We start from the raw sequence: 24,327 nt of genomic DNA on the forward strand, positions 1-24,327 counted from the left end.
TTCCCCTTTCCTGAAAACTTACACAAAACCCCTCTGCATTAACAGTCCCCATCACATCCTTCACCACTCCCTTAATCCCTATTAAAGAACATTGAAACCATTCATCCACCTTCTATAGCAACGATATATTGATAATGCAGATTCAGAAGCTGCCATAGAACTACGCTGTAGAAAAATGTGCCAATGTGATAAAACTGATGAATTGAATTCCCAACATCATAATTGTCTTGAATTCATTGCTCACCCAAGTGTCAACTCATGGTGCCATTCTTAAAAGAAGGTCTACTACTCCTATGAGGCGCTCCCCTAGTGGCCTCAGTAAATATGATGGATGGCTGCTGTTGCTCTTCTTGGGACCCATGAGGTACTTATGGCTGGCGACTTCTGGGTGCTCGAGCCTGTGTGGGCTCGGCTATAGAATACTGCACCTCAGCTGCTGCCCCGGCAGTAAGGCGCAGCTGACTTGTTAGCACCACGATGGGTATTGGTTGAGGGGGTGACGAAGGAGCAGATGTTCTGACATCCTGAGAGAGGTAAATACATACTGCCCCCATAGCGCCCTGCCACTCCCATGGGGTTGGGGCTCTTCATTTCCACTGAACTGCGGGAGAGACTCTTTCAAAGCCCCTATCCAGTGCCACCAATCTGTCCAAGGTGGACACCTGTCTGTCCATGGTGGAGCCTAGAACCTGCATGGCAGCCATTCAAGCTACTCAGCTTTCTAATGACAACCTAGGTCATCATTGGAACACTGACAAATACAAGTTTGAGCACTCACTATGCGGACTAGGGGCTCCCCATGAGCGGCATGGTGAACACACCACAACTCACCATAAAATATAGGAATGCATAACCACCATTCTCCTGACCGCAGCATGGACACACCATAATCCTTTGAACAGGGTTCCCATCAGTTGGAGCAGTGGAGCTTCAGCAGCAGTGGCTTGCCTCTCTGCAAGAAAATCATTGAAGGCACTGAAAACTCATCACTTGATAAAACTAACTCTCTTAGCTTTATGTTCTACTGGTATCTGAGGACATCCATCAATAGTCAGTGCTATTCAGCAACAACAACAACTTGCATTTATATAGCACCTTTAACGTAGTAAAACGTCCCAAGGCGCTTCACAGGAGCGATTATCAAACAAGATAAGCCACATAAGGAGATATTAGGACAGGTAACCAAAAGCTTGGTCAAAGAGGTAGGTTTTAAGGAGCGTCTTAAAGGAGGAGATAGAGGTAGAAAGGTGGAGAGGTTTAGGGAGGGAATTCCAGAGCTTAGGGCCTAGGCAGCTGAAGGCACGGCCGCCAATGGTGGAGCGATTAAAATCGGGGATGCGTAAGAGGCAAAAATTGGAGGAACACAGAGATTTCAGAGGGTCGTAGGGCTGGAGGAGGTTACAGAGATAGGGAGGGGCGAGGCCATGGAGGGATTTGAAAACAAGGATGAGAATTTTGAAATCAAGGCGTGCCTGGACCAGGAGCCAATGTAGGTCAGCGAGCACAGGGGAAATTGGCGATGGGACTTGATGTGAGTTAGGATACAGGCAGCAGAGTTTAGGAGTTTTGTTCCTTTCTTGGTTTATCATTGCATGCAACAATAGTTTCACTTACTGCCAATATTCTCAGCTTTCTATTTGACAAAGTCCCTGAGAATTCATTAGGATTAAAATGTCATTTACATAATGCTTTTGCCCTCTTCACTGTGAATTGACCATTGTTCCTAATATTCCCTCTGCTGTCTCTAAACCTAAGGGCTTTAATGTGACAAACCCTTATAATGGAAAGGATTTTTCTTAGCAATTCATTTTTTAAACCATATCAGATATTTGGACTTCAATTGCCAGTAACTCCTCTGATACCATTTGCATTGCTTTGATAAGGAAACCACATGGATCTGCAAATTTGACTCATATCAGCGATATATCGGACATGCTACCTTGTCACAGTAAGATGCTGTCATGATAGTTAACTGTTATCAACTTTATGCAATCTGTACTTTTGTCCTTCAAGTATTATTTAACGTTTGTTTCATTCCAGAGTCAGTTTTAGAGAACATTTTAAGCCCTGTTGCACTCTTTGGGTTGTATCTTACTGAATCTGAAAGCATGTTTTGTTTACAGCTCTCTAAATTGTTAGATGATCATGCTAACACTTTTACAACTGTTTTATGTTGGGACGGTCCTGAAGTGGCTCTGAACATTTGTATCCTCACTTTCTTGTGCTTATCCCAGGCAAAAAACTCTTACTGGTATTTTCAATTGGGCTATTCGGTAAAATTTCCATTTATAACTCCCCTTTTATTCCTTTATGCTTTAATTTGCAACATTTTAAAATATTTACTAACATATCCAATCCCCTCCATCTATTAGCTGTTGAATCATAAATGTATAATTTTGCGAAAAGCATTTGCACCTAGAATTTACTTGGGGGTTCTCCCAATCTTCTGCCTCAACTTCCCGCTATTACTCTTTCAGCCTCCTTCCCTAAACCTCTCAGCCTCTGTATCGTTCTTTCAACCTTTAAAAACCTCAGTCAAAACTCTTTTCTTTAACTTGAATTTAGGTTCCCCCTCCCAATCTCTTCCTTCTGGCTCAGTGTCTGTTTTCATTACACCTATTTGTGAAGCACCTTCAGGCATTTTTTTAACATGAAAAACACTATATAAATGCAAGGTAGTATGGTTATACCTTTTCTGTCACCAGTTGCATTATGCGACACATTCAGCACCAACACAATCAAAACATACAAAACAAATCCTCCTGATGGGTCAGCAGGCATATCCCGCCTGAGCCATTCAAACAAGACAGGCCAACCCACAGCCAGCCATTACCAGCAGCCAAGCCATAGCAACAACAACAGAGGAGGCATCAAAAGAGCCAGCAGGACAAAAGAGGAATTGGCAGTAAAAGAGCCATCAGGAGTTAGGAAGCCAGCAGGATGAGAGGCGCAATGATAAAATCTGCAACTAGGAACAGAAACTGCAGCTAAAAGACAGCTGGAGCAGAAGAGCAAGGGAATCAACAGAACAAAAGTGGGATAGAAATAAAAACAGAAAATACTGGAGAAGCTCAGCAAGTCAGGCAGCATCTGTGGAGAAAGAAACAGAGTTAACATTTCAGATCGAAGACCTATCATCAGAACTATAAGATGTTAAAAGAGAAAGTATTTGAGCAAGTACAGAGCCAGGGAAAGGGAGGGGCGGGAAGGAAAGAACAAAAGGGAAGGTCTCTGTTAAGGTGGAGGGCACGAGTGATTAAATGACAAAAGGGATAATGGTGCAAGGCAAGGAAGGTGATAACGGGACAGGTTAAGAAACAAAAGATTGATCAGTAGCAGCTGTGGGATAGAGCCAGCCGAGCAAGATCAAAGAGGAACCAAAAGACCAGGAGTGAAAAAGGGCTAGTGACCAGGAGCAAGAGAGGCTGAGCAGATCAGGAGCGAGCGAGGCAGCACCAGTAAGAGCAGTAATAGCAAGATGATAGTGCAGGAGTGCAGACTTCCATATTAACTAAGAATTTTACACTACATCTGCCTAAAATACATCATGTACCACTTGCTCTCCCAATATTTGAATTTCCCTATTGCTGCTGTCTCTCTAGCTGCAGTCATGCTGTCCATATCTCTCTTTTGAAACTTTAGAAGAATTCCTTTGAATAGGTGACTCAGGCAAGTATATACTGGAGTTTACAACAGCCAAAATGTTAGCATACACTTATGTCCAAAATTTTCAATTGGGTATACACCAAACACAACGATAACAACAATTTCCAATTATATAGAACCTTTAACATAAAAAAATCCCGAAGTGTTGTGCAGAGGTATAATCAAAAAATGCACATTGAGCCAAAGAACGCGATATTAGAAGGGGTGACCAGGAAGTGGGAACTAAGCGCCTGAAGGCATGACTGCCGATGGCTGAATGAAGGGGCGGATACACAAGAGGCCAGAATCAGGAAAACAGAGAGTTTGGGGTGGGGGGAGAATTATAAGGTTGGAGGAGGTTACAGAGATAGGGATGGACAAAATCAGGAAGGGAGTTAAACATGAGAATGAGATTTGAGGTATTAGGGGACCAGGAGCCAATGTATATCAGTGAGGGCAGGGATGAGGGGAAAGCAGGATTTGGTGCGGGATAGGATATAGGCAGCAAAGTTCTGACTGAGCTGAAGTTCACAGAGGGTGGAGGATGGGAGGTCTAGCCAGGACAGCATTAGAATAGTCGGCCAAAGCTTGTATGAGGGTTTCAGCAATGGATAGGCTGAGATAGGGACAGAGGTGGGCAAAGTGATGGATGTGGAAATAAGTGGTCTTTGTGAATGAAAGAATATGGGGTAAGATGCTGAGCTTGCGATCCAATAGGATGCTGAGGTTGCACACAGTCTAGTTCAGCCTGAGATAGTGGCCAGGGACGGGATGGAGCCGGTGGCAAGGGTAAGGAGTTTGTAGTGGGGACTGAAGATGATTGCTTCAGTCTTCCCAATGTTTAGATGGATGAAATTCTGACTCATTCAAGACTGAACATAGTCATTCGGCCATTCAGCCCCTTGAGCATGTTCCACCATTTAATTAGATCATGGCTGATCTGTATCTCAATTGTATATACCTGCCTTGGTCCCTTTCCCTTGATAATTTTACCTAACAAAAATCTATCGATCTCAATCTTGAACATTTCAATTGACCCAGCATCCACAGCCTTTTGGGGGAGCAAGTTCCAGATTTCCACTATCCTTTGTGTGATGGCCTAGCACTAATTGTAAGATTATGCCCTCTTGTTCTGGATTCCCCCACTATAGGAAGTAGTTAGATCACCCCTCAACCTTCTAAACCAAGTTCATGCAATCTGTTATCATAATTTAACCCTTTAAGCCCTGGTATCATTCTGGTGAATCTGCACTGTATCCCTTCCAAGGCCAATACATATTTTCTGAGATTCAGTGCCCAAACTGGATATTGAACAAGCAGTCTGATAGCACAGGGGCAGTGAAGTTGTTGAGAGAGGTGGTAGAGAGGTAGGGCTGTGTGTCATTATCATACATGTGGAAGTTGACCCCCGTGTCTGCGGATGATGTTGCCAAGAGACAGCATGTAGAAGAGGAAAGGGGTTGCTAAAGATAGATCCTTGGGGGATTCCAGAGGTAACAGTGTGGGGGTAGGAAGAGAAGCCATTGCAATCGGATAGGTAAGATTGCAACCAATTGAGGTCAGTGTCACCGAACTAGATAGTGCAGGATGGTGTGGACAATCAGAACAAAGGCTGCTGAGAGATCAAGGAGGACAAAAACCGATAATGCACCACAGTCACAGTCACGGTGAATATTGTTCATGACTTTGGTTAGGGCTGTTTAGTGTTGTGGGAGAGGCGAAAATCTGATTGAAGAGATTCAAGCAAGGAATTTTGTGGATGAAATTGGCTCGGATTCAGGACACGACAATATGTTCAAGGGCTTTGGAGAGGAAAGGGAGGTTGAAGATGGGGTGGTAATTCGCAAGGACAGTGTGGTCAAAATTGGATTTTTTGAGAAGGGGGTGATGACAGCTATTTTGAAAAGGAAGGGGACTGTGGTTGAGGAGAGGAAACCACTTACAATGCCAGCTAGCATGGGGGGTGCGGGGTAGGGGGTTGCTAGGAAGGGTTTTTGGATGGTCAGGAGTTTCGTGGGAATAGGGTCAAGGGACCAGGAAGTGGGTGTCATGGACAAGATAGATAAGCTTGAACAGATCATCGGGAAAATGGGACAGAAACTATAAAAAGATAAGAGGTTCAGTGCTAGGGCAGGGGTGCCCTCTGTGGAGGTTTGGCATGATGGGCAAGGGAAAGAGTGGGGAAAGCAGCGGAGGAAGGGGAGAGGTGGTTTATGGGAACAAGTGGGAGTGGAGAAAAGAAACTGGGGCTACTTTTGCTCTCCAGGATGGTCCTGGTGTATTTGTGATGTTGGCAGCGGAGACTGCGGCCTAGTACAGCTTGATGTGATTCAGCTAGAATTGATGATAGATGGCTAGCTTATTAGAGAACCTGGTTTGAATCAGGGGGTTTGAGTTGCAATGCAGTCATTAAAATTTACCACTTGTAAGTAAGACACTGTGTTCCTTGGAAGATTAGGTTAATAAATTTGCAGAAGTAATGCAAATGCCTGACAAAATTTTTAGTTTAGCTTATGAGGGCATAACACCCCTTCAGATTTTTATCATTAATCCTTAAAGAATGCTGTTGGCGTCAAATATCCACTGACAAACTGTACCTACTTGTAAAAAAAGCAAGTTACTGTGTGTTTGAAACCACACATCTAAAGCATGCTTTGAAGAATCACATTTGAATGAGCAGCTCAATAATGACACCTCACTCGGGTGCTCTTTAGCAGGGTCGTAATTTGTTTTTTTTCATGTTGTGATTTGTACTTAACTCCATGAAGGGTAACAGTTCCAAACCAGGTACTCCCAGGACAAGAATAGTGCTCTACAGGACATTCACCAGGCTGCTCGCACATGACCATTCCCACGATGACTTTCTGTGAAAAGGAACACTTCCTGCTATCTTATGACTTAATTCTTTGCCTACAGATTTTATTGACGTAGCCTCTCATCCTACCATCCTGATCCATTTCAAGTAACAGAGCTAATTAGACTGTATCCAATTTCAACATCATTTAAAAAACTTCAATCATATCAACAACATCAATTTACATTCGTGTCTTCAATGTAGAAAAATGTCCCAAAGCACTTCACAGAGGCATAACGGAAAAATTGGGTGCAGAGTCAAAGAAGGAGATATTAGGAGGGGTGACCAAATGCTTGGTCCCAGAGGTGGGTTTTAAGAAGGACCTTAAATGAGGAGAGGGCAGCAGAGAGGTTTAGGGAGGGAATTCCAGAGTGTGCAGCTTAGGCACTTGAAGACCCAGCCACCTTATTATGGAGCGAAGGGATGGGGCGAGGCTGTACAAGAGGCTAGAATCAGAGAAACGGAGATTTCAGGAATAGAATTATAATACTGGAAAATATTACAGAGATGGGGAGGGGCAAGGCTATTGGGAGTTTTAAACACAAGGATGATAATTGTAAATTTAAGGTGTAGGGGACCAGGGACCACTGTAGGTCAACAAGGACGGGAATGATGGTTGAGCAGGGCTTAGTATTGGATAGCAGTTATGGTTCGAATGAGCTGAAGTTTATGGAGGGTGAAGGATGGGAGGGCCAGGAAAACATTGGAATAGTTAATTCTGGAGGTGAATGAAAAGGTATGGATGAGGGTTTCAGCGGCAGAGGACTGAGGTAGGTCGGAGGCAAGCAGGGGTCAGAAGCTTAACTTGGGATGAATAGGATACTGAGTTTATGAACAGTCTGGTTCAGCCTGTGACAGTGGCCTGAGAGAGTGGAATCGGAAATAAGATCAATTTTGTTCTGGTGTTATTTTCACCAACAGTAGGATTGACCAAGAAAAGGGAATGGGGACATGCCATCAGTGACATCAAATGGGTCTCCACAACCTACATTCTGTCACAAAGAAATGCGAGTAAAATAATTATATCAGGTACGGTAGCATACTGGATTGTCTTAATAACCCAATTGGTTCATTGATGTCCTTTAGGGAAGAAAACCTGGCCTGTGACTCCAGTCCCACACTAACATGGTTGACTCTTAACTGCCCTCTTAAGTGGCCTAGCAAGCCACTCAGTTGTATCAAACCTCTAGTGGTTCAAGAAGAAGGCCCACCACCTTCTCAGGACAACGAAGGATGGGCAATAAATGCCAACTTTGTCCATGACATCCACATCCTAAGAATTAATAAAATTAGTTTTTAAAAATGCACTTTCCACTAAATTATTTTTGTTTGTGACGTGTATATAGAGGAAGCATTTCTTCACACACACAATAGTCAATACCTGGAATAGACTTTCAGATTGGGCAATGGAGGCAAAAACACTGGAATCACTCAAGAGGACAATTAGATGCTGTGATGGGGGGAGCACAGGTTTCTATGGAAGGAAGCTCTAGATGGGCAAATGGCCTCTCTCATCTGTAATTATTTTTGTGATATAACACAAGAGTGAAACTTAAACTGTTTATTAGTCATCTAAACCCCAAAATTGAACAATTGCCTGTAATCCTCTGCCAGCGAGAATTTTTATATTGCTTATAGCAAATTTATCTGTGCAGAACTGTTTTGATTGGTATATGTGATGTCCATTGTAACCAAACAAATCAGGTGTAATGCATTGAGCTTCCTTGATTGATATTAAGGTGTAGGGAACCAGGGACCACTGTAAGTCAACAAGGACGGGAATGATGGTTGAGCAGGGTTGTAGAAGTTTGGAACTCTCTTCCACAAACGGCAATTGATACTAGCTCAATTGCAAATGGAGCTAGATCACAGATCAGCCATGATCTTATCAAATGGCGGAGCAGGCACGAGGGGCTGAATGGCCTACTCCTGTTCCTATGTTCCTATATTGCCAGAGTGTTTTAGTTTGGTAGTTATGAGTTAGCAAACAAGTGACTAAGAAATATGTTATCTTGGAATTTCAACCTTGTATCATGTTAAATTGTCATTGGAGAGATCTGGAGAGTAGAAAGTCAGGCATATATGAAGAGCAGAGAGCAGAGAATTGGAGTGGGCTGGAGAGCAGAGTCAGTGAGGACTGGAAAGTGAATAACTGGGAGGTAGAACATTGAAAGAAAAAAAATGGTTATGCATGAGGTAGTTTGTTCAGATAAGCCAGAAATAATATCCATACAAACTGGAAAATCTAGTTCATGTTAGTAATATTTTTGGTTTGGACATATGTGGTTTGTGTGATTTACACAGTTGCCCATTGTATATGATTTTGTTTAACTGTGCTAGTGCCATTACCACTGGGTGATGATGCCAAATTTTTCAAGAATTATCAGGTTCTTTTGACTGGTAAATGCCAAAGGAATTACTTTGAAGTGTAGTGACAATTCTTCGGCAGCTATACTGCACCAGTTGTCCCACAAGCAACAATGATATGAATGACCAGTTAATCTGTTTTTAGTGATATTAGTTGAGGGAGGAATGTTTACCAAGAGAACTCCCTGCTTTTCTTCAAACAGTGTGATGAGAATTTTACTGCACATTTGAACCAATGAAGCAGGCAGACACGGTTCTTTCATAACTTTCTGATCAAAAGATGAGAGTACTAACACCCGAGCCAGTCAGAAAATGAAAGATGTACATCCACCAATGCAACTGAATGTTGAGTAAGTACTGTAGAACCACTTCTTTGATTCACTGGCCTGGGTTTCCCCCCAACTGGGGAAGAGTCGGGCAGGACTTCCACCCGCTGGCCTAAGCCCACCGTGACCCCAACCATTCGTTCTGGGCTGGGGCGGTCTACACATTGAGCTCTCGGTGGTATCCCTGCCACTGCCCGGGAGGACTATGAAGGTGTGCAGAAGTGAGATACCCGCTACAGCACCAGAAGAGAGGTGGCTGAATTTAAGGGGGCAGAAGCATTACAAATATGGGAAGAGTGATATCAGTTAAGATATTTGGGACCAGAGGAGAGGATAGATGCCCACTACTGAGCCGTTTCACTCCAAAATGGGCAACAGCGGGCCTTCTACGCCAAGGACCACCGAGGACCTCCTGGAAATTCACAGAAGCAATGGAGGAAGACACAGAAATCATTCCGGTTTCTGGGCCACGGTTCTCCACCATCATTTACTTGTGGTGGGGCAGCTAGTGGACTTCCCTGCTCAAGGAGGGGGGAGAAAAATTTAGGTTTGGCAGGCATGCGGTAATAGGTCTCCTTGTCTGATTATCCAGTATTTTTCGCTGTTGTACCATCCAATTTGGGGAGGTAGACTGGTGGAAAATCCAGGCCATTCTTGTTAGATTAAAGGATAAATTTCAGAGCACCAGTGACAACAATGGAGCAGTTGCACATATACATGCACTGCTGATCACAAGTCATGTTTGCAATTTTTAACTTTCTGTCCATAGACCTTCATGATGTTGGGGGGGTGGGAAGTCCATAGTGACCATAAATGTGAAAACTACATTGCTAAGAAACTCAGTCTGCCTGCAACCAAAACAAATGGTAGGATTTAGTACATAGCACCATTAGTGGCACCCATTTGTATTTGCTGGTAGAAGTGTCTTGATCTGGTCGTGCAAGGAGAATCCATCTCGTTGAGTGGCTCTCCATACTATTGAAGGCACTAGTTGGATTTTGTTTCTATTACAGCTCTAAAGTCTCAAAAAAAATGCAGCATAGGTCTGACTCATTAGCAAGGGTCAAGTGGTTCATTTCCTTTGTTTAAAAGTTTTATGAGCATAATTGTAATAGCAGATTGTAAGAGCTTCTACAAGTATGTAAAAAGGAAGAGAGTAGCAAAAGTAAACGTGGGTCCCTTAGAGGCTGAGACAGGAGAAATTATAATGGGGAATAAGGAAATGGCAGAGACGTTAACAAGTATTTTGTATCTGTCTTCTCAATAGAAGACACAAAAAACATACCAGAAATAGTGGGGAACCAAGGGTCTAATGAGAGAGCGGAACTTAAAGTAATTAATATTAGCAAAGAAAAAGTACTGGAGAAATTAAAGGGACTAAAAGCTGACAAATCCCCTGGACCTGATGGGCTACATCCTAGGGTTTTAAAAGAGGTGGCTACAGAGATAGTGGATGCATTGGTTGTGATCTTCTAGAACGGTTCCAGTGGATTGGAAGGTAGCAAATGTAACACTGCTATTCAAGAAATGAGAGAGAGAGAGAAAACAGGGAACTAACTACAGACCAGTTAGTCTGACATCAGTCGTCGGGAAAATGCTGGAATCCATTATTAAGGAAGTGATAACAGGGCACTTAGAAAATCATAATATGATTAGACAGAGTCAACATGGTTTTATAAAAGATAAATCGTTTAAAGTTTTTTGAAGATGTAACTAACAGGGTAGATGAAGGGGAACCAGTGGATGTAGTATATTTGGATTTTCAAAAGGCGTTTGATAAGGTGCCACGCAAAAGGTTGTTACATAAGATAAGGGCTCATGGGGTTGGGGGTAATATATTAGCATGGATAGAGGATTGGTTAACGGACAGAAAACAGAGAGAAGGAATAAATGGGTCATTTACAGGTTGGCAGGCTGTAACTCGTGGGGCGCCACAAGGATCAGTGCTTGGGCCTCAGCTATTTACAATCTATATTAATGACTTAGATGAAGGGACCGAGTGCAATGTATCCAAGTTTGCTGACGATACATATCTAGGTGGGAAAGTAAGGAGGGCACAAAGAGTCCGCAAAGAGATATAGACAGGTTAAGTGAGTGGGCAAGAAGTTGACAGATGGAGTATTATGTGGGGAAATGTGAGGTTATTCACTTTGGTAGGAAGAATAGAAAAACAGAATATTTTTTAAATGGTGAGAAACTATTAAATGTTGGTGTTCAGAGAGATTTGGGTGTCCTTGTCCACAAAACACAGAAAGTTAACCCGCAGGTACAGCAAGCAATTAGGAAGACAAATAGTATGTTGGCCTTTATTATAAGGGAGTTGGAGTACAAGAGTAAGAAAGTCTTGCTACAATTGTACAGGGCTTTGGTGAGACCACACCTGGAGTACTGTGCACAGTTTTGATCTCCTTACCTAAGGAAGGATATACTTGCCTTAGAGGTGGTGCAACAAAGGTTCACCAGATTGATTCCTGGGATGAGAGGGTTGTCCTATGAGGAGAGATTGAGAAGAATGGGCCTGTATTCTCTGGAGTTTAGAAGAATGAGAGGTGATCTCATTGAAACATGCAAAATTCTTAGAGGGCTTGACAGGGTAGATGCGGAGAGGCTTATTCCCCTGGCTGGAGAGTCTAGAAGTAGAGGGCATAATCTCAGGATAAGGGGTTGGCCATTTAGGACTGTGATGAGGAGGAATTTCTTCACGCAGAGTGTTGTGAACCTTTGGAATTGGCTGTGGATGCTCAGTCATTGAGTATACTCAAGGCTGAGATCGATAGATTTTTGGACTCTAAGGGAATCAAGGGATATGGGGATCAGGCAGGAAAGTGGAATTGAGATTGAAGATCAGCCATGATCTTATTAAATGGCGGAGCAGGCTCGAGGACCATATGGCCTACTCCTGCTCCTATTTATTATATTCTTATGTTCTTATAATTATCTTATACCCAACCTTGCATTGCATGGCTTAACTTCCCATAGGTGCTAAAGTGAAGTGCAGAAAAATGATAAATCACACATTAGCATTTGGGCAGTAAATCCAGATGCATATCCCACATTTGTTACCTAAATAGCTTTGTTCTCCACAGTATACATACATGGTGCCTTGAAAAATAATTAAGTTCTAGTTGAATTTTATTGGTACTTCATAAAGGAAATGTGGACATTAAATTCAGTACCTAGCTTTTTAATCCAAAAGCCACAAATAGAATATGCAAACCTTAGACATGTTGGCAAATGATTGGAGTCATTAAAGGTTAAATGATTGCTGTTAACAATGGCTGCTACATGATTAGGGAATAAGAAGCAATGCAGCAGAGGCTTTTGTGGCTGTTTGAATATAATACAGAAAGTTGATTCCACAGAAGTAGTTTGTTGCATAGTTGATAATTCCAGCGGTTGCCATGATGAACAGGAATGCCATTAAACGTTTTCCAAAAAAGAAACCAGGAAGACTATAAAAAAAAGTGAAATGCAAAAGAATTAAATCTGCATCTTTAGAAAATCACTAAATATGTTTGTATAAATCACAATCCACAAATAAAAGTGCCTGCAGGGCTATCTGTATTAAATAACTCGTGAGCAGGCAAGTGCAGCAACTGAGGTGCTGACATTGCACCACTGTGACCAAAAGCTCATACTCCAACAATGGTTAATATTCGGCTCAGTTAAAGAACAGACATTTTTACAAATGCCTGCTTCAGGTTGTGCATATTGGCAAATCACAGGCGTGCTCCCAAAATTTCCTGATATGCTCCTCCAGGGAACAAGGCTCACTGCCGGGAAACACACATTCTTAAAATCAGCTCTATTGAGTATTATTAGTCCTCAGTCTCCTCACTCAGGTCAGTCACATCTTTGGAAGAACAATGATACAGGTGCCTTGCCCTCACAAAAAGTACATCTCCAGCTGATCAATGGGATTAAAGAGTACTGGTATTAAAAACAACGATAAATTAGACTACAGTATACATTTTTCTCCCAGGATGCCCATTACCCAGGGCTGTAATGGAGGTATACTGGCCCTGAAATTGTGCAGCCGTTCCATAGAGGCCCCTTCATAAATCCAGTGGGAATCTGCTAGAACAGCTGCAAACTCTGCCAGGACCTGGATACATTGGGTCCTGGCATGGTCTTGCGGGAGCAGAGCCTCTGCCTGCCCTACATGCCCATCGATGTAAGGAGGCTGGGCCAAGGACAGGTACTCCCTAAATGTGGTTGTCCCACTCCTTGTATCTCAGTCAGGACTCGGCATACTATTGATTCTGATCTCACCAGGCATACGTGTCTGATTGCGGTGCAGGTCGGGACAAGCGGGGTCAGGTGCTGACGCCTGATTCTTGTTGCCTCAACTGCTAGAAAAAGTTTAGTTCCAACTACCCTGTCCCATCATTCCATAATTTTAAACACTTCTACCATATTGCTCTGTAATCTGAGTTATTCCAGTGAAAAAAGCCCAAATATTTTGAGTTTTTCTTTGTATTTGTATTTCCTCAAAGCAGGCGGTATCCTAGTGAATCTGCATTGGACCCTCTCGAAATATCCTTCATATAGAGAGTAATTTTAACCTAACCCCCCCACCCCCAGCAGGAAATTGACGGGATCAGATCAAATGCCCATTTTACACCCTGCAGAATGTTACTTTCCATTGACTTAAATTTGTGATTTGACCATGGCAAATTTATCACTACACAGTGACCTGAATGAGGCAATGTGATAATAAAGTTTTCAAAATCTAGCTACAAAACAGGACCATTGCAGACATTTGAACAAAGGGACTTGATTGCAGAAAAAGACTTGGTATTTGTTAAAGGATGAGGAAACCACAATGTTCACCCTACTGATGTGGAAATAACACCAGATATTTAGGCAGCTCGATGAAAGAGGAAATTGTTTTAAAAAAAATAAGGCACAGGGCAATGTTGAGACACTACAGATTTGGCTGTAACTCCAGGAGAATGACGGGCAGCGCGATTGCACCACCCGCCTGATGTTCTCGATGTGAGGCCCGAGCCATTTTGAGAGCTGGGCCCCATCTACATTTGATCGGCGAGCTGCAAGTGCTGAACCAGCGCTCACAGGCAGCTCGGTTATCGGGCTGGATGGGAAATCTCCCTGGAGCCAAGGCAGAAGTTTTATCTGCAAGGGGAGGGACGTGGGCCAGTCGGCATTATGTGTCAACATTTTTGTGGTGCCATAAGGAGCATTCGTTGACATGACTTGCCCTTTACAAATCCTTGCTGGCTGTCCTTAATCAACCTCTGCCTTTCCAGATGAGTATTAATTTTATCCTGTATTATGGCCTCCAGAAGCTTACCCACTATGGATATGAGGCTGACTGGTGATGCAGTAGGGGGTGCTCTTCTGAGGTTGTGGTTAGGTCACATTGCTGCAGCAGAATAAGGAAGACTTTATTTTGGAACTGGCTATTCGATATATTTGACCTGATATCAATGATGAGTAACAAAACTGGAGAATATTTTCCATTCCTCAGCATCAACATCCCAATCTTGAACCGATAAGCACAAAAATTCACCACTTTTTTAAAAAAAATGTAATTGAAACATTAAATACAAAAACAAGAACTCTGGGGACTAATATCAATGAAACCTTAAATTACAGACTTATAGTTGAAGAAGTGATTGTGGAACAAAGAGTGACCATTACCTTTGACTGTTTTCTCCTAAATACCCCACAAAGTATTTGTGCCTCACCACCAAATACAATAGTCCAGCGAAAGCTGCGGGTGCTGACAAAAAATAAATCACGTAACAGTATTATTTATTGCAAAACAACAAACCATCATATATTAACCATAGTAACCTGAAAATATGAGTGAATTTTGATGATGCCCACTTCAAATAATCTTTGCAACAATTCCACTGAACTCTGGGAAAACAGAAAGAGTCAATTCTAAGAATTATGAGTACTTCAGCAATCTGAGTACAAAGGACTTTTCACAACCAGAGCTAGTAGACCTAGGCTGTCAATGTCCCAAGCCCAGAGATAACATTTAGGTTATGCTGTTTCAGCAAGATAAGCGAGACAGTGAGGGATTTAAAGGAATGGCACTTTTAACTCTAGTATTGGCCGGGTTTATCATTATTTAAGACCAGGAAAGTAAAAGGAGTAATGAGCTACAAGAAGTCTGGTTTGTGTCATAATTAAAATTGGCTCATTATAGTTCCTTGACACGTGTCTCTTTAAGAAGGCAGACACCTAAAGTGAAATCTCACTTAGATATCTAAACAGGGGTTGTACCTTGTGGAATGATATAAATGTATAAAAGACTGTGGGGGTGAATTTCCACGGTGGTTCTCCCCATCATCTGCCATAACAGAAGAGCCACAGAAACCCTGGAAAAATGGCTTAATCCATTTTTTCAACCCAGAAGAGAGGCAGATGACCCAGGAGGGAATGGATACCACATCTACGAACGGAGATTTATCCTGCTGGCATCCTCAGAGTTGAGCACAGGTGGCCAGAGGAAGGTGGGACAGTCAACTCTGAGAGTATGAGGTCGTATGAGATCAGTCTATCATATTGTTAAATCTACAAGCTTAACAGTAAGATGCTGAGCTAGACTTTAAACATTCCTGGTAGACTTCTTATTCAAAGCTGGTAACTTATCAGACTATATATTATAAAAGATAAAAGGGCTGGATTTCCTTCTTGCCATCGGAGGACGGTTCTGTCTGCTACCCCAATACCTCTGTGACCCCAACCCAGTTTCTTAGGTTGGGGATCATCAAGAATGGAGGTCAGGCTCCCAGTGAGATCAAGAAGACTGAGCTGAGGCCTAGAGAAGTAAAGTTATGGGGACAGAGTAGAGGGTGAGGTGCCCACTATTGGGCTCTCTCCCTCCAAAAAGGTCATCACCGTGACTTCTGCTGTTACTCCAGGGACCACTAGCATCCCTGTTCTGGTGATCTCTAGGGTCAGTGGTAGTATGAGGGGAAGGCCTGGAAACTGGACAGGTTGCCAGGCCCCACCTCCCCACCATGCAGTGGGTTAGTGAAGGAACAGCCAGAGGCCTTCCCTGCTGGGGCGGGGGGAGGTAAATTTAAGTGGGGCGGGGATAGATTGGTAACTTTCCCACACAATTTTCCTTGATTTTCCTCCACTATACCACTTGAAATCCTTGATTTTCCTCTGCAATACCATCTTATTTTGGAGGTAATTATGGAGGTATAATGGAGGGAAATACAGGCCTTAATATTGTAAGTTTAGGATAGCAATTGAATCTTGAAGCGTTGCTGAAATTTCATAAATTTCTTGCCCATCGTTCTCACAATATAAAGCATTAGGACCTCTTGATAAGGATTAGTACTTTGTAAGTCAATACCAGCCATCAAGTCCTCTTTATGTATTGTAGAATAATCCATAATGTTGCTTTAATTTTGATACAAAATGCTACTGTAGTCTCAAAATGACCTGAATTATCTATAAAACATGTCAGAGGCATGAGAGATAGTATTAATAGAGATAAATGAAATAAAGCAATAACAGAAATGCATGGTTTACATTTCATAAACTACAAGTGGATTCTTCATATATAAATTATACTTTACCCTGACTACAGAAAAGTCCAGCTGTCCACAGTAAAACAAGAAATGTGGGATAAACCTCAATGCAGTTATGGCTAAAAAAAAACAGAAAATATAATCAAAGACAACATGAATTTGCTTGTAATGTTATAGCAATGACTTTGTTGGAATTATCGTTGGTTGGCAACATTTGTTTTGTCAATTGGAATAAATAATGGCATTAGAAATTCACCTTTTAACACACATAGCTCCCTATGAAACTTAAAGACAGACATGTTTCTTTTCACTGAGACCGAAAAGGATTCATTTATCCTGCCTGCACCCCATGGGGAAGGTAGATAAACACATGAAGGAGAAAGGACTAGAATAGAAAGGAGTAGAAGGATACGCTGATAGGGTTAGATGAAGGGTGGGGGGGGGGTGGGTGAGAGGAGGCTCGTGTGGAGCATAAATGCCGGCATAGACCAGTTGGGCTGAATGGCCTGTTTCTGAGCTGTAGACCCTATCTAACTCTACGTGCACCATGTTTAAATAGCTATATTATTTCACTCACACAGTCCTTCAGATCACGAATGAAATGGTAGCAAATGCACCTAGAATATTTGAGCATTAAGAGGAAAATTGAGAAGAAAGCAACCATTTGAATTGAAAAGTTACATATATCAAGTTAGGGAAGTGAAATACAGCAATCTTGATGTACAGAAATGTAAAGAAGGAAGATGACTGCAATGACAATTGAATGAAGTCATAGTGAAACACTTGTTCAAAACCCAACTGATTCGTCAATTTCCTTTAGGGAATGAAGCCTGCGCCCTTACTCACTCTGGTCTATATATGACTCCAGTCCCACACCAATGTGGTTGACTGTCCTCTGAAGTGGCCTAGCCAGCCACTCAGTTGTATGAAACCACTACAAAGAATCACCACACGGACTGCAGCAGTTCAAGATGAAGGCCCACCACCAGCTTCTGAGGGCAACTAGGAGTGGGCAATAAACGCCCATGTCCAGAGAATTAATTTTTTAAAAGTGCTTTACATCATTGAAGGATTTTTATTTAAAATATACGTTTCTCAGCCAAAGATAGAGACGTGACAACAAATATAAGGTTAATGGGGAAGTTAAAAATATGGTCATGAAAATCTGAAGTCTTAATAAAAGCCTACCCATATGGCAATACCGCTCCAACTTCAAAGAAACTTAAACTGGCAATCTGTGACATTGAAGTGGATCACATACACATTGAAGACTATGAAGTGGTAAATCAGCCATATAGAGACAAATAATTCCAGCAATGTGAAATGGGTCTGGCTTTACCATCAACAATAATTTTGACCTTTTTATTATCTTGATCATTTCCTCCCCCAAGTTTCCCCTCTCCTGAGCTCAATAAATGATTATTACAATCTCTCAGTCTTGAGTAAAGGATTCATGTTAAATGTGAAGGAATGAATGAGCTCTAGACATTAATATTTTGAAAAGTATTTTTTTCCTGGAGTCTCCATTTTTTTCATTATTTTCACTGTCAGATCCCATGCCAGTTACAGTTTAACAACAACTTGCATTTATATAGAGCCTTTGATGTCATAAATATCCACAACTGTTAACACAAGAGAAATGGATGTGAAACAGTAGCAGAAGAGTTGGGGATATAAGAGAAAGTATGGTTGGAGAGATAGCTTTGATGAGGCTTTTGAAAGTGGGGAAGGAGGTTGTTAGTGAGTTTCAGAATGTATGGCTCTATGGAGGGAGGGGAGACTGCACATCTGGCAAATAGGGTTGAGAGAGGTTGCAGAGGTAGTGTGGACAAGGCCATGAAGGCATTTGCAAACAAGGATTTGCAAACTTTGATTTCGATGTGTTGCAGGACAATTAGCCAATGAAGGTCAGCGAGGACAGGGGCGACAGACAAATGAGACCTACGTGAGAGATAGGATGCATCTGTCGGGGTTTTGGATGAGTTGGAATTTGTATAGGAGTGAGATAAAGAGGCTGGGGATTAGAATGCTTGATCAAGAAGTGAAGCCAGAAGGTAACAAAGGCATGGCTGAGAGTTTCAACAGCGCTATCGCTGTTGAAAGCTGGAGTAAAGGCTGAGGCAAGCGATTTTCGCAGAGGTGCAAATAGGCATTCTTAGTGATAGATAGAATATGGGGTTTGGAGCTCAACTGAGGCTGCACATTGTTGGGATGTGACCTGAACCTGGAATCCAGACAAGTTCAGGTCATATCAGGAGGAACATACTTCAGGTGTGCTTTGTCTGACTAGCACCTAGGTGCATGAGGTGGGGAGGGGGGAGGAAAATCAGACCTGACACGTTAACCTGAGATCCTGTTCTGTCAATATTGACTGGAATTCCATCTTCTTATTGCTACCATGCTGGAAAGTCAAAAAGTCCAGGTGTGTGGGCGATTGGTGAGAACAGGATTAGCCACGGTTGTGACCACTCCTACAGACAAATAGCTCAACAATTAGGTTCATATAAGAGCAATAGCTCTGTATATGAGGTACTTAAGGCCCACTGGTGTCTGTGAAACTATATCGTACCATCTTCATTAAGAAAGAGGTAAGGAGACAAAATTACAAAGAGAGAAGAATAGTTCTGCAAAAATAGTTTGTGCATTTATGGGGAAATGAATTTCATATTTCAAACAACCACTTAAAGAAAATGGTGGCCTGCTATAGCACAAAATAAACCGGATGTGGTATTAGTTGAGACTTGCTAAAGAGGAAACCCCTTTCTTGAAGTTTCCTGCTCATGTTCTGCTTCTGAGAAGGACTCATCCAGATGTTTCCATGACTTATGACGTGGGTCTCTTATTGTGAAAAATTTAGAATGTGAAAAATACAGTTCAGTCTGTGGCAGTATACCAACATCATGCAAACAATGGGATGGCAATCAACTGTATGGTTAAGTTAAATCGTGTTGTCCAATACTATACCTGTGGTGTTTAGATGCCAAGAGGTTAATTGAAATACTGAATAGTAAAGTTAGTGATTGAGGAAATTGGGTGAATTTGGAGCTGATTAAATTCATATGAATGTATGAGCTGAGGAAGGTGTTAGGATCATTTAAAAAATTAAAGTTGGAAGTTAATGTGTGTCACAAAGTGTTAAGTTGTGAGTTCATCACCTGGCAAATTTATGATCTCTCCCAGATTATGAAGAGAATGTAACAAGTGAGGCCAGGCTCTTTCTTCAGAAATACTAGGTCAATCAGCATTTGAGTCAACTGAAACCACTTAGCAGAAGGTTACAGAGCAGCATTGCTGGAGCTCTAGGTACAGAGAGTCTGCCCAGCTTCCTGGCCAGAAAATTATGCCTGACACACAGGATGCTAAAAAGTTAAAACCTAAAAAAAAGGCTTGAAAAAGTAAGGTTGAAAATTATGTGGTATCCTTTCATAGGCTTAAACTGGCTGTGCTAGTTATTCAAAAATAAGTTGCAAAGTTGGAAAAAGTGCATTTTAATATTCTATAATTTAATATTTAAACATTCTAATAAGAGTATAGAACCCTATCATTTTAGCCTCAAGCTGAAAGTGTTGGAATAGAAACTTGGAATCTTAATCAGGATATCAGTGAAAGCTCATCATCAGCTGCTACACATCCACCCAGAGCAACACATGTTGTTTCATCCTTCAAACACACAGATACCAAAAGGATAGTCCAAGCACGTCATACAACCAATGAAAGAGTTCCTAGCAATGGAATTTCAGGCATTTCTATTGGATATATCTGGGGTCGATTTTCCTTACACTAATGCCTCATCTGCACCAGTTTTCAGGCTTGTAAGATGAGGAAAAAGGATGGAAACCTGTCATGTTGGGCCTCTGCCCCATTTACACTTAAAGTGCATTTCTGTTAGGGGAGGGGACAGGCATTGAAAGCTCCCGCTTGAACCAGTTGGGGGCTTCAATATAACATTTAAGTGACGTGGCAGGACCGTTCTGATGCCTCCCTCATCTTTTTCCACCCTGATTACAGTTTCTACAGCAAGTGTAAATAACGCACATTGTAACTGGTCTTTCGCAGTTGCTAGGTGCTAAGCAGCAAAAATAAGTGAATCTAAGGGGGCAAAAAGAATATTTTTTCAGGTCATTTCTGGCATGTTTTCCAAGATGTTTTACTTGTTCTTTTCCTGCTGCCAATTAGCTTCTCACAAGCCTTTGTGCCTCGGCGTTATTACTGCCATCAATGTGTTTCCCACTGGGAGGAGGAAGAAGAAGACCCTTTGTATGTCTTATACATTTGTTTAGGTTGAAGGCAGCTATTATTTTGATTTACTGGTAAGTATAGTATACAACCAATTCAGCTGAGTCGTTTTGTCGTCTATTGTGCAGAATTGTTAGACATCTGATCTTTAATTTCTTTTCTCAATCTCGACATTTTTTACATTTTATCACCTCATTAAGCACCTGGTGCTGGGAGGTGTCCAAGAACACTCTGAGATAACGTGCTGTCTGATACTTTCTCTGTGAGTTTTCTTTACTCTTCCAGTTAGATGGTGTAGTTTATAACCTAGTAGATCTTCTCTTTAAAGCCTATTTGATTGAAGCCTATTTTATATTTGATTGAAGTATACAAACGACCTTCCCCATCCCCCTCTAAATAGCAGTAACGTGGCTGCATGCATATTTGAAATTTCAGGGACAATCACTTAGACAATCATCTAGACAAAGAAATACACCTCTTTTCATGCATTTTGCATTTTGATTTAATTGGAAGTAATTTAACCCCCACCATGCCAAGATTAGTTTACTCAGCTAACAGTAGCTCTTCCTACTTTGATACATTCTTATGCGTCAAAAATTGGGTTTTTGGGGCTGCTTTTGGAAGTTACTCAATAGATGGTGGAAGCCAGTAGGAAGAAGAAAACTGGCAAGTGTTTTAAAGTTATTTTCTTAGAACAAAAAGGGTATATGACCAATAATCACGTTGTACAGGAAAAGTTAAAATTGTAAATAAAGGGCTGGGTAAAAAGTAAAGCATTTAACATCTTTGAATTTAAAATGTTTTATTTTAATAATCCAGGATTAGCTAAGACACCGGCGATATGGAAGATTGCACAGGCGTGTTTTATCCACAGAAAACAGGATAAATCTAACCCACCAATTACTGCCCTATCAGACTCCTCTCAATCATCAGTAAAGTGATAGAAGGAGTCATCAATAGTGCCATCAAACACCACCTACTCACAAATGACCTTACACCACAGTTATGCTGAAACATTCCAGGAAATTCTAGGCCCTTAGATTCCAAACATTCATTGCCCTTTTCAGTAAAGAAATTCTAATACGTTTTAAACTTAAGTTTACTTTTTACAGGCTCTCTGGTCTTACACCCTTAGCTACTTTGACGTAATACTGCAGGTTTACTTTATCTGTACCACAGTAATAATTTAAGTCTCCATTTGATGTTTTAACCCACTTTCCTACCATAATTACTTATTTTCATTTGCCACTAGGAAGTTGGCTGAGCGAAAGGCAACAGAGAGTGGGGATAATGGGAAGGTACTCACATTGGCAGGATGTGACTAGTGGAGTCCCGCAGGGATCTGTCTTGGGGCCTCAATTATTCACAATATTTATTAACGACTTAGATGAAGGCATAGAAAGTCTCATATCTAAGTTTGCCGATGACACAAAGATTGGTGGCATTGTAAGCAGTGTAGATGAAAACATAAAATTACAAAGCGATATTGATAGATTAGGTGAATGGGCAAAACTGTGGCAAATGGAATTCAATGTAGACAAATGTGAGGTCATCCACTTTGGTTCAAAAAAGGATAGAACAGGGTACTTTCTAAATGGTAAAAAGTATAAAACAATGGATGTCCAAAGGGACTTAGGGGTTCAGGTACATCGATCATTGAAGTGTCATGAACAGGTGCAGAAAATAATCAAGGCGGCAAATGGAATGTTGGCCTTTATATCTAGAGGACTGGAGTACAAGGGGCAGAAGTTATGCTGCAGCTATACAAAACCCTGGTTAGACCGCACTTGGAGTACTGTGAGCAGTTCTGGGCACCGCACCTTCGGAAGGACATATTGGCCTTGGAGGGAGTGCAGCGTAGGTTTACTAGAATGATACCCGGACTTCTAGGGTTAAGTTACGAGGAGCGATTACACAAATTGGGGTTGTATTCTCTAGAGTTTCGAAGGTTAAGGGGTGATCTGATCGAAGTTTATAAGATATTAAGGGGAACAGATAGGGTGGATAGCGAGAAACTATTTCCGCTGGTTGGGGATTCTAGGAGTAGGGGGCACAGTCTAAAAATTAGAGCCAGACCTTTCAGGAGCGAGATTAGAAAACATTTCTACACACAAAGGGTGGTAGAAGTTTGGAACTCTCTTCCACAAACGGCAATTGATACTAGCTCAATTGCTAAATTTAAATCTGAGATAGATAGCTTTTTGGCAACCAAAGGTATTAAGGGATTATGGGCCAAAGGCAGGTATATGGAGTTAGATCACAGATCAGCCATGATCTTATCAAATGGCGGAGCAGGCACAAGCGGCTGAATGGCCTACTCCTGTTCCTATGTTCCTATGTTCCACTTTCAGATCTGCTTTTGGTCATTTCTTTTTGACAACAGATCAATATGGTCAACCTCATAACTAAATAGTTGAGGCTTTGCAAACACCAGTAGGTGTTCTGCAATTATTATTGTGGTTACCCAATGGAACAGATTTGCGCCACGGAAATGAGAACGGCTGCTGTCCCGAAATTTAAGTCCTGCTTTATAATATTTAAGATAAAAATTATTTATTAATTATGAGCAAACTATATTAATATGTAAGAAATCGCGAGCGCATTCTAGTGTAACCCACACGAGCGATTAATTACTGAAAGTATTTCCTTTCTGATAGAATCGATTGACTTTATATCTGTTGGAATGAATTGATTTATTTTGCATCCGGAATTAACTGAACTGTATTCTATGGGAATTAATTGATTTTAGTGCAATTGGCAGCAGAGATTGCTGTTGAGAATGATTTAACTGATTTCTATGAATCTAGTCTGTTCTGAATTCACCTCTTTCTAAAGTGATTGAAGAGTCGATCTTATTTTAGTGATATATCACTGTTGATTTTAAAACAGTCTTCTTGTAAATAAAAGTTCATTAACAGCGATGATTGTTCTTGATTTTTGTTTACCTTTACTGGTACAACTATTATATAGAAAGTGATCGTTTCCGTGACTTACTTTGCGATATTGACCCGGTCGAAAGCTGTATGTACCGTACGCTTCTGGATGGATTCGTTCTGCACTGTGTACGCAAAGAATACTGCAACAGAAGAGTACAAACAGCTCTCATAACATTCGTGAACATCACTTCTTTTCCTAAAGGTAGTTCAAGTGCATTGACTTCAATGTAGACGTGCACATTGGCTGCAAGTAAAGTTTTCTTACCGTTCTGAAGAGCGCTGAGCACAGTGACGGTGCCCAAAAAGATCACATTGTCCAGAACATCAACATCCATGCTAACAGTCTAACAGTGCCTGCGCGCTTATCAGAGCAGGTATTAAGAATAAAAGGGAAGTTGTCTAGCTTTTTATTTTTGTTGCCTAAACTTCCGATTTTTCTTTTT

At 41.5% G+C, this 24,327-nt stretch overlaps 1 protein-coding gene across 1 annotated transcript; it reads right to left on the minus strand.

Moving 5' to 3' along the window:
- Nucleotides 1-11,471: 11,471 nt before the first annotated feature.
- Nucleotides 11,472-24,327, minus strand: alox5ap (arachidonate 5-lipoxygenase-activating protein). Its single transcript, XM_067985979.1, has 5 exons — nucleotides 24,150-24,327; nucleotides 23,943-24,024; nucleotides 16,761-16,831; nucleotides 14,857-14,938; nucleotides 11,472-12,644 (listed from the first exon to the last, which is right to left on the minus strand). Exons 1-5 carry the CDS (start codon nucleotides 24,217-24,219, stop codon nucleotides 12,482-12,484), a joined length of 468 nt encoding a protein of 155 aa, XP_067842080.1. The 5' UTR covers nucleotides 24,220-24,327; the 3' UTR covers nucleotides 11,472-12,481.

This window comes from Heptranchias perlo, chromosome 6, assembly GCF_035084215.1.
Source record: "Heptranchias perlo isolate sHepPer1 chromosome 6, sHepPer1.hap1, whole genome shotgun sequence".
NCBI classification, from domain to species: domain Eukaryota; kingdom Metazoa; phylum Chordata; class Chondrichthyes; order Hexanchiformes; family Hexanchidae; genus Heptranchias; species Heptranchias perlo.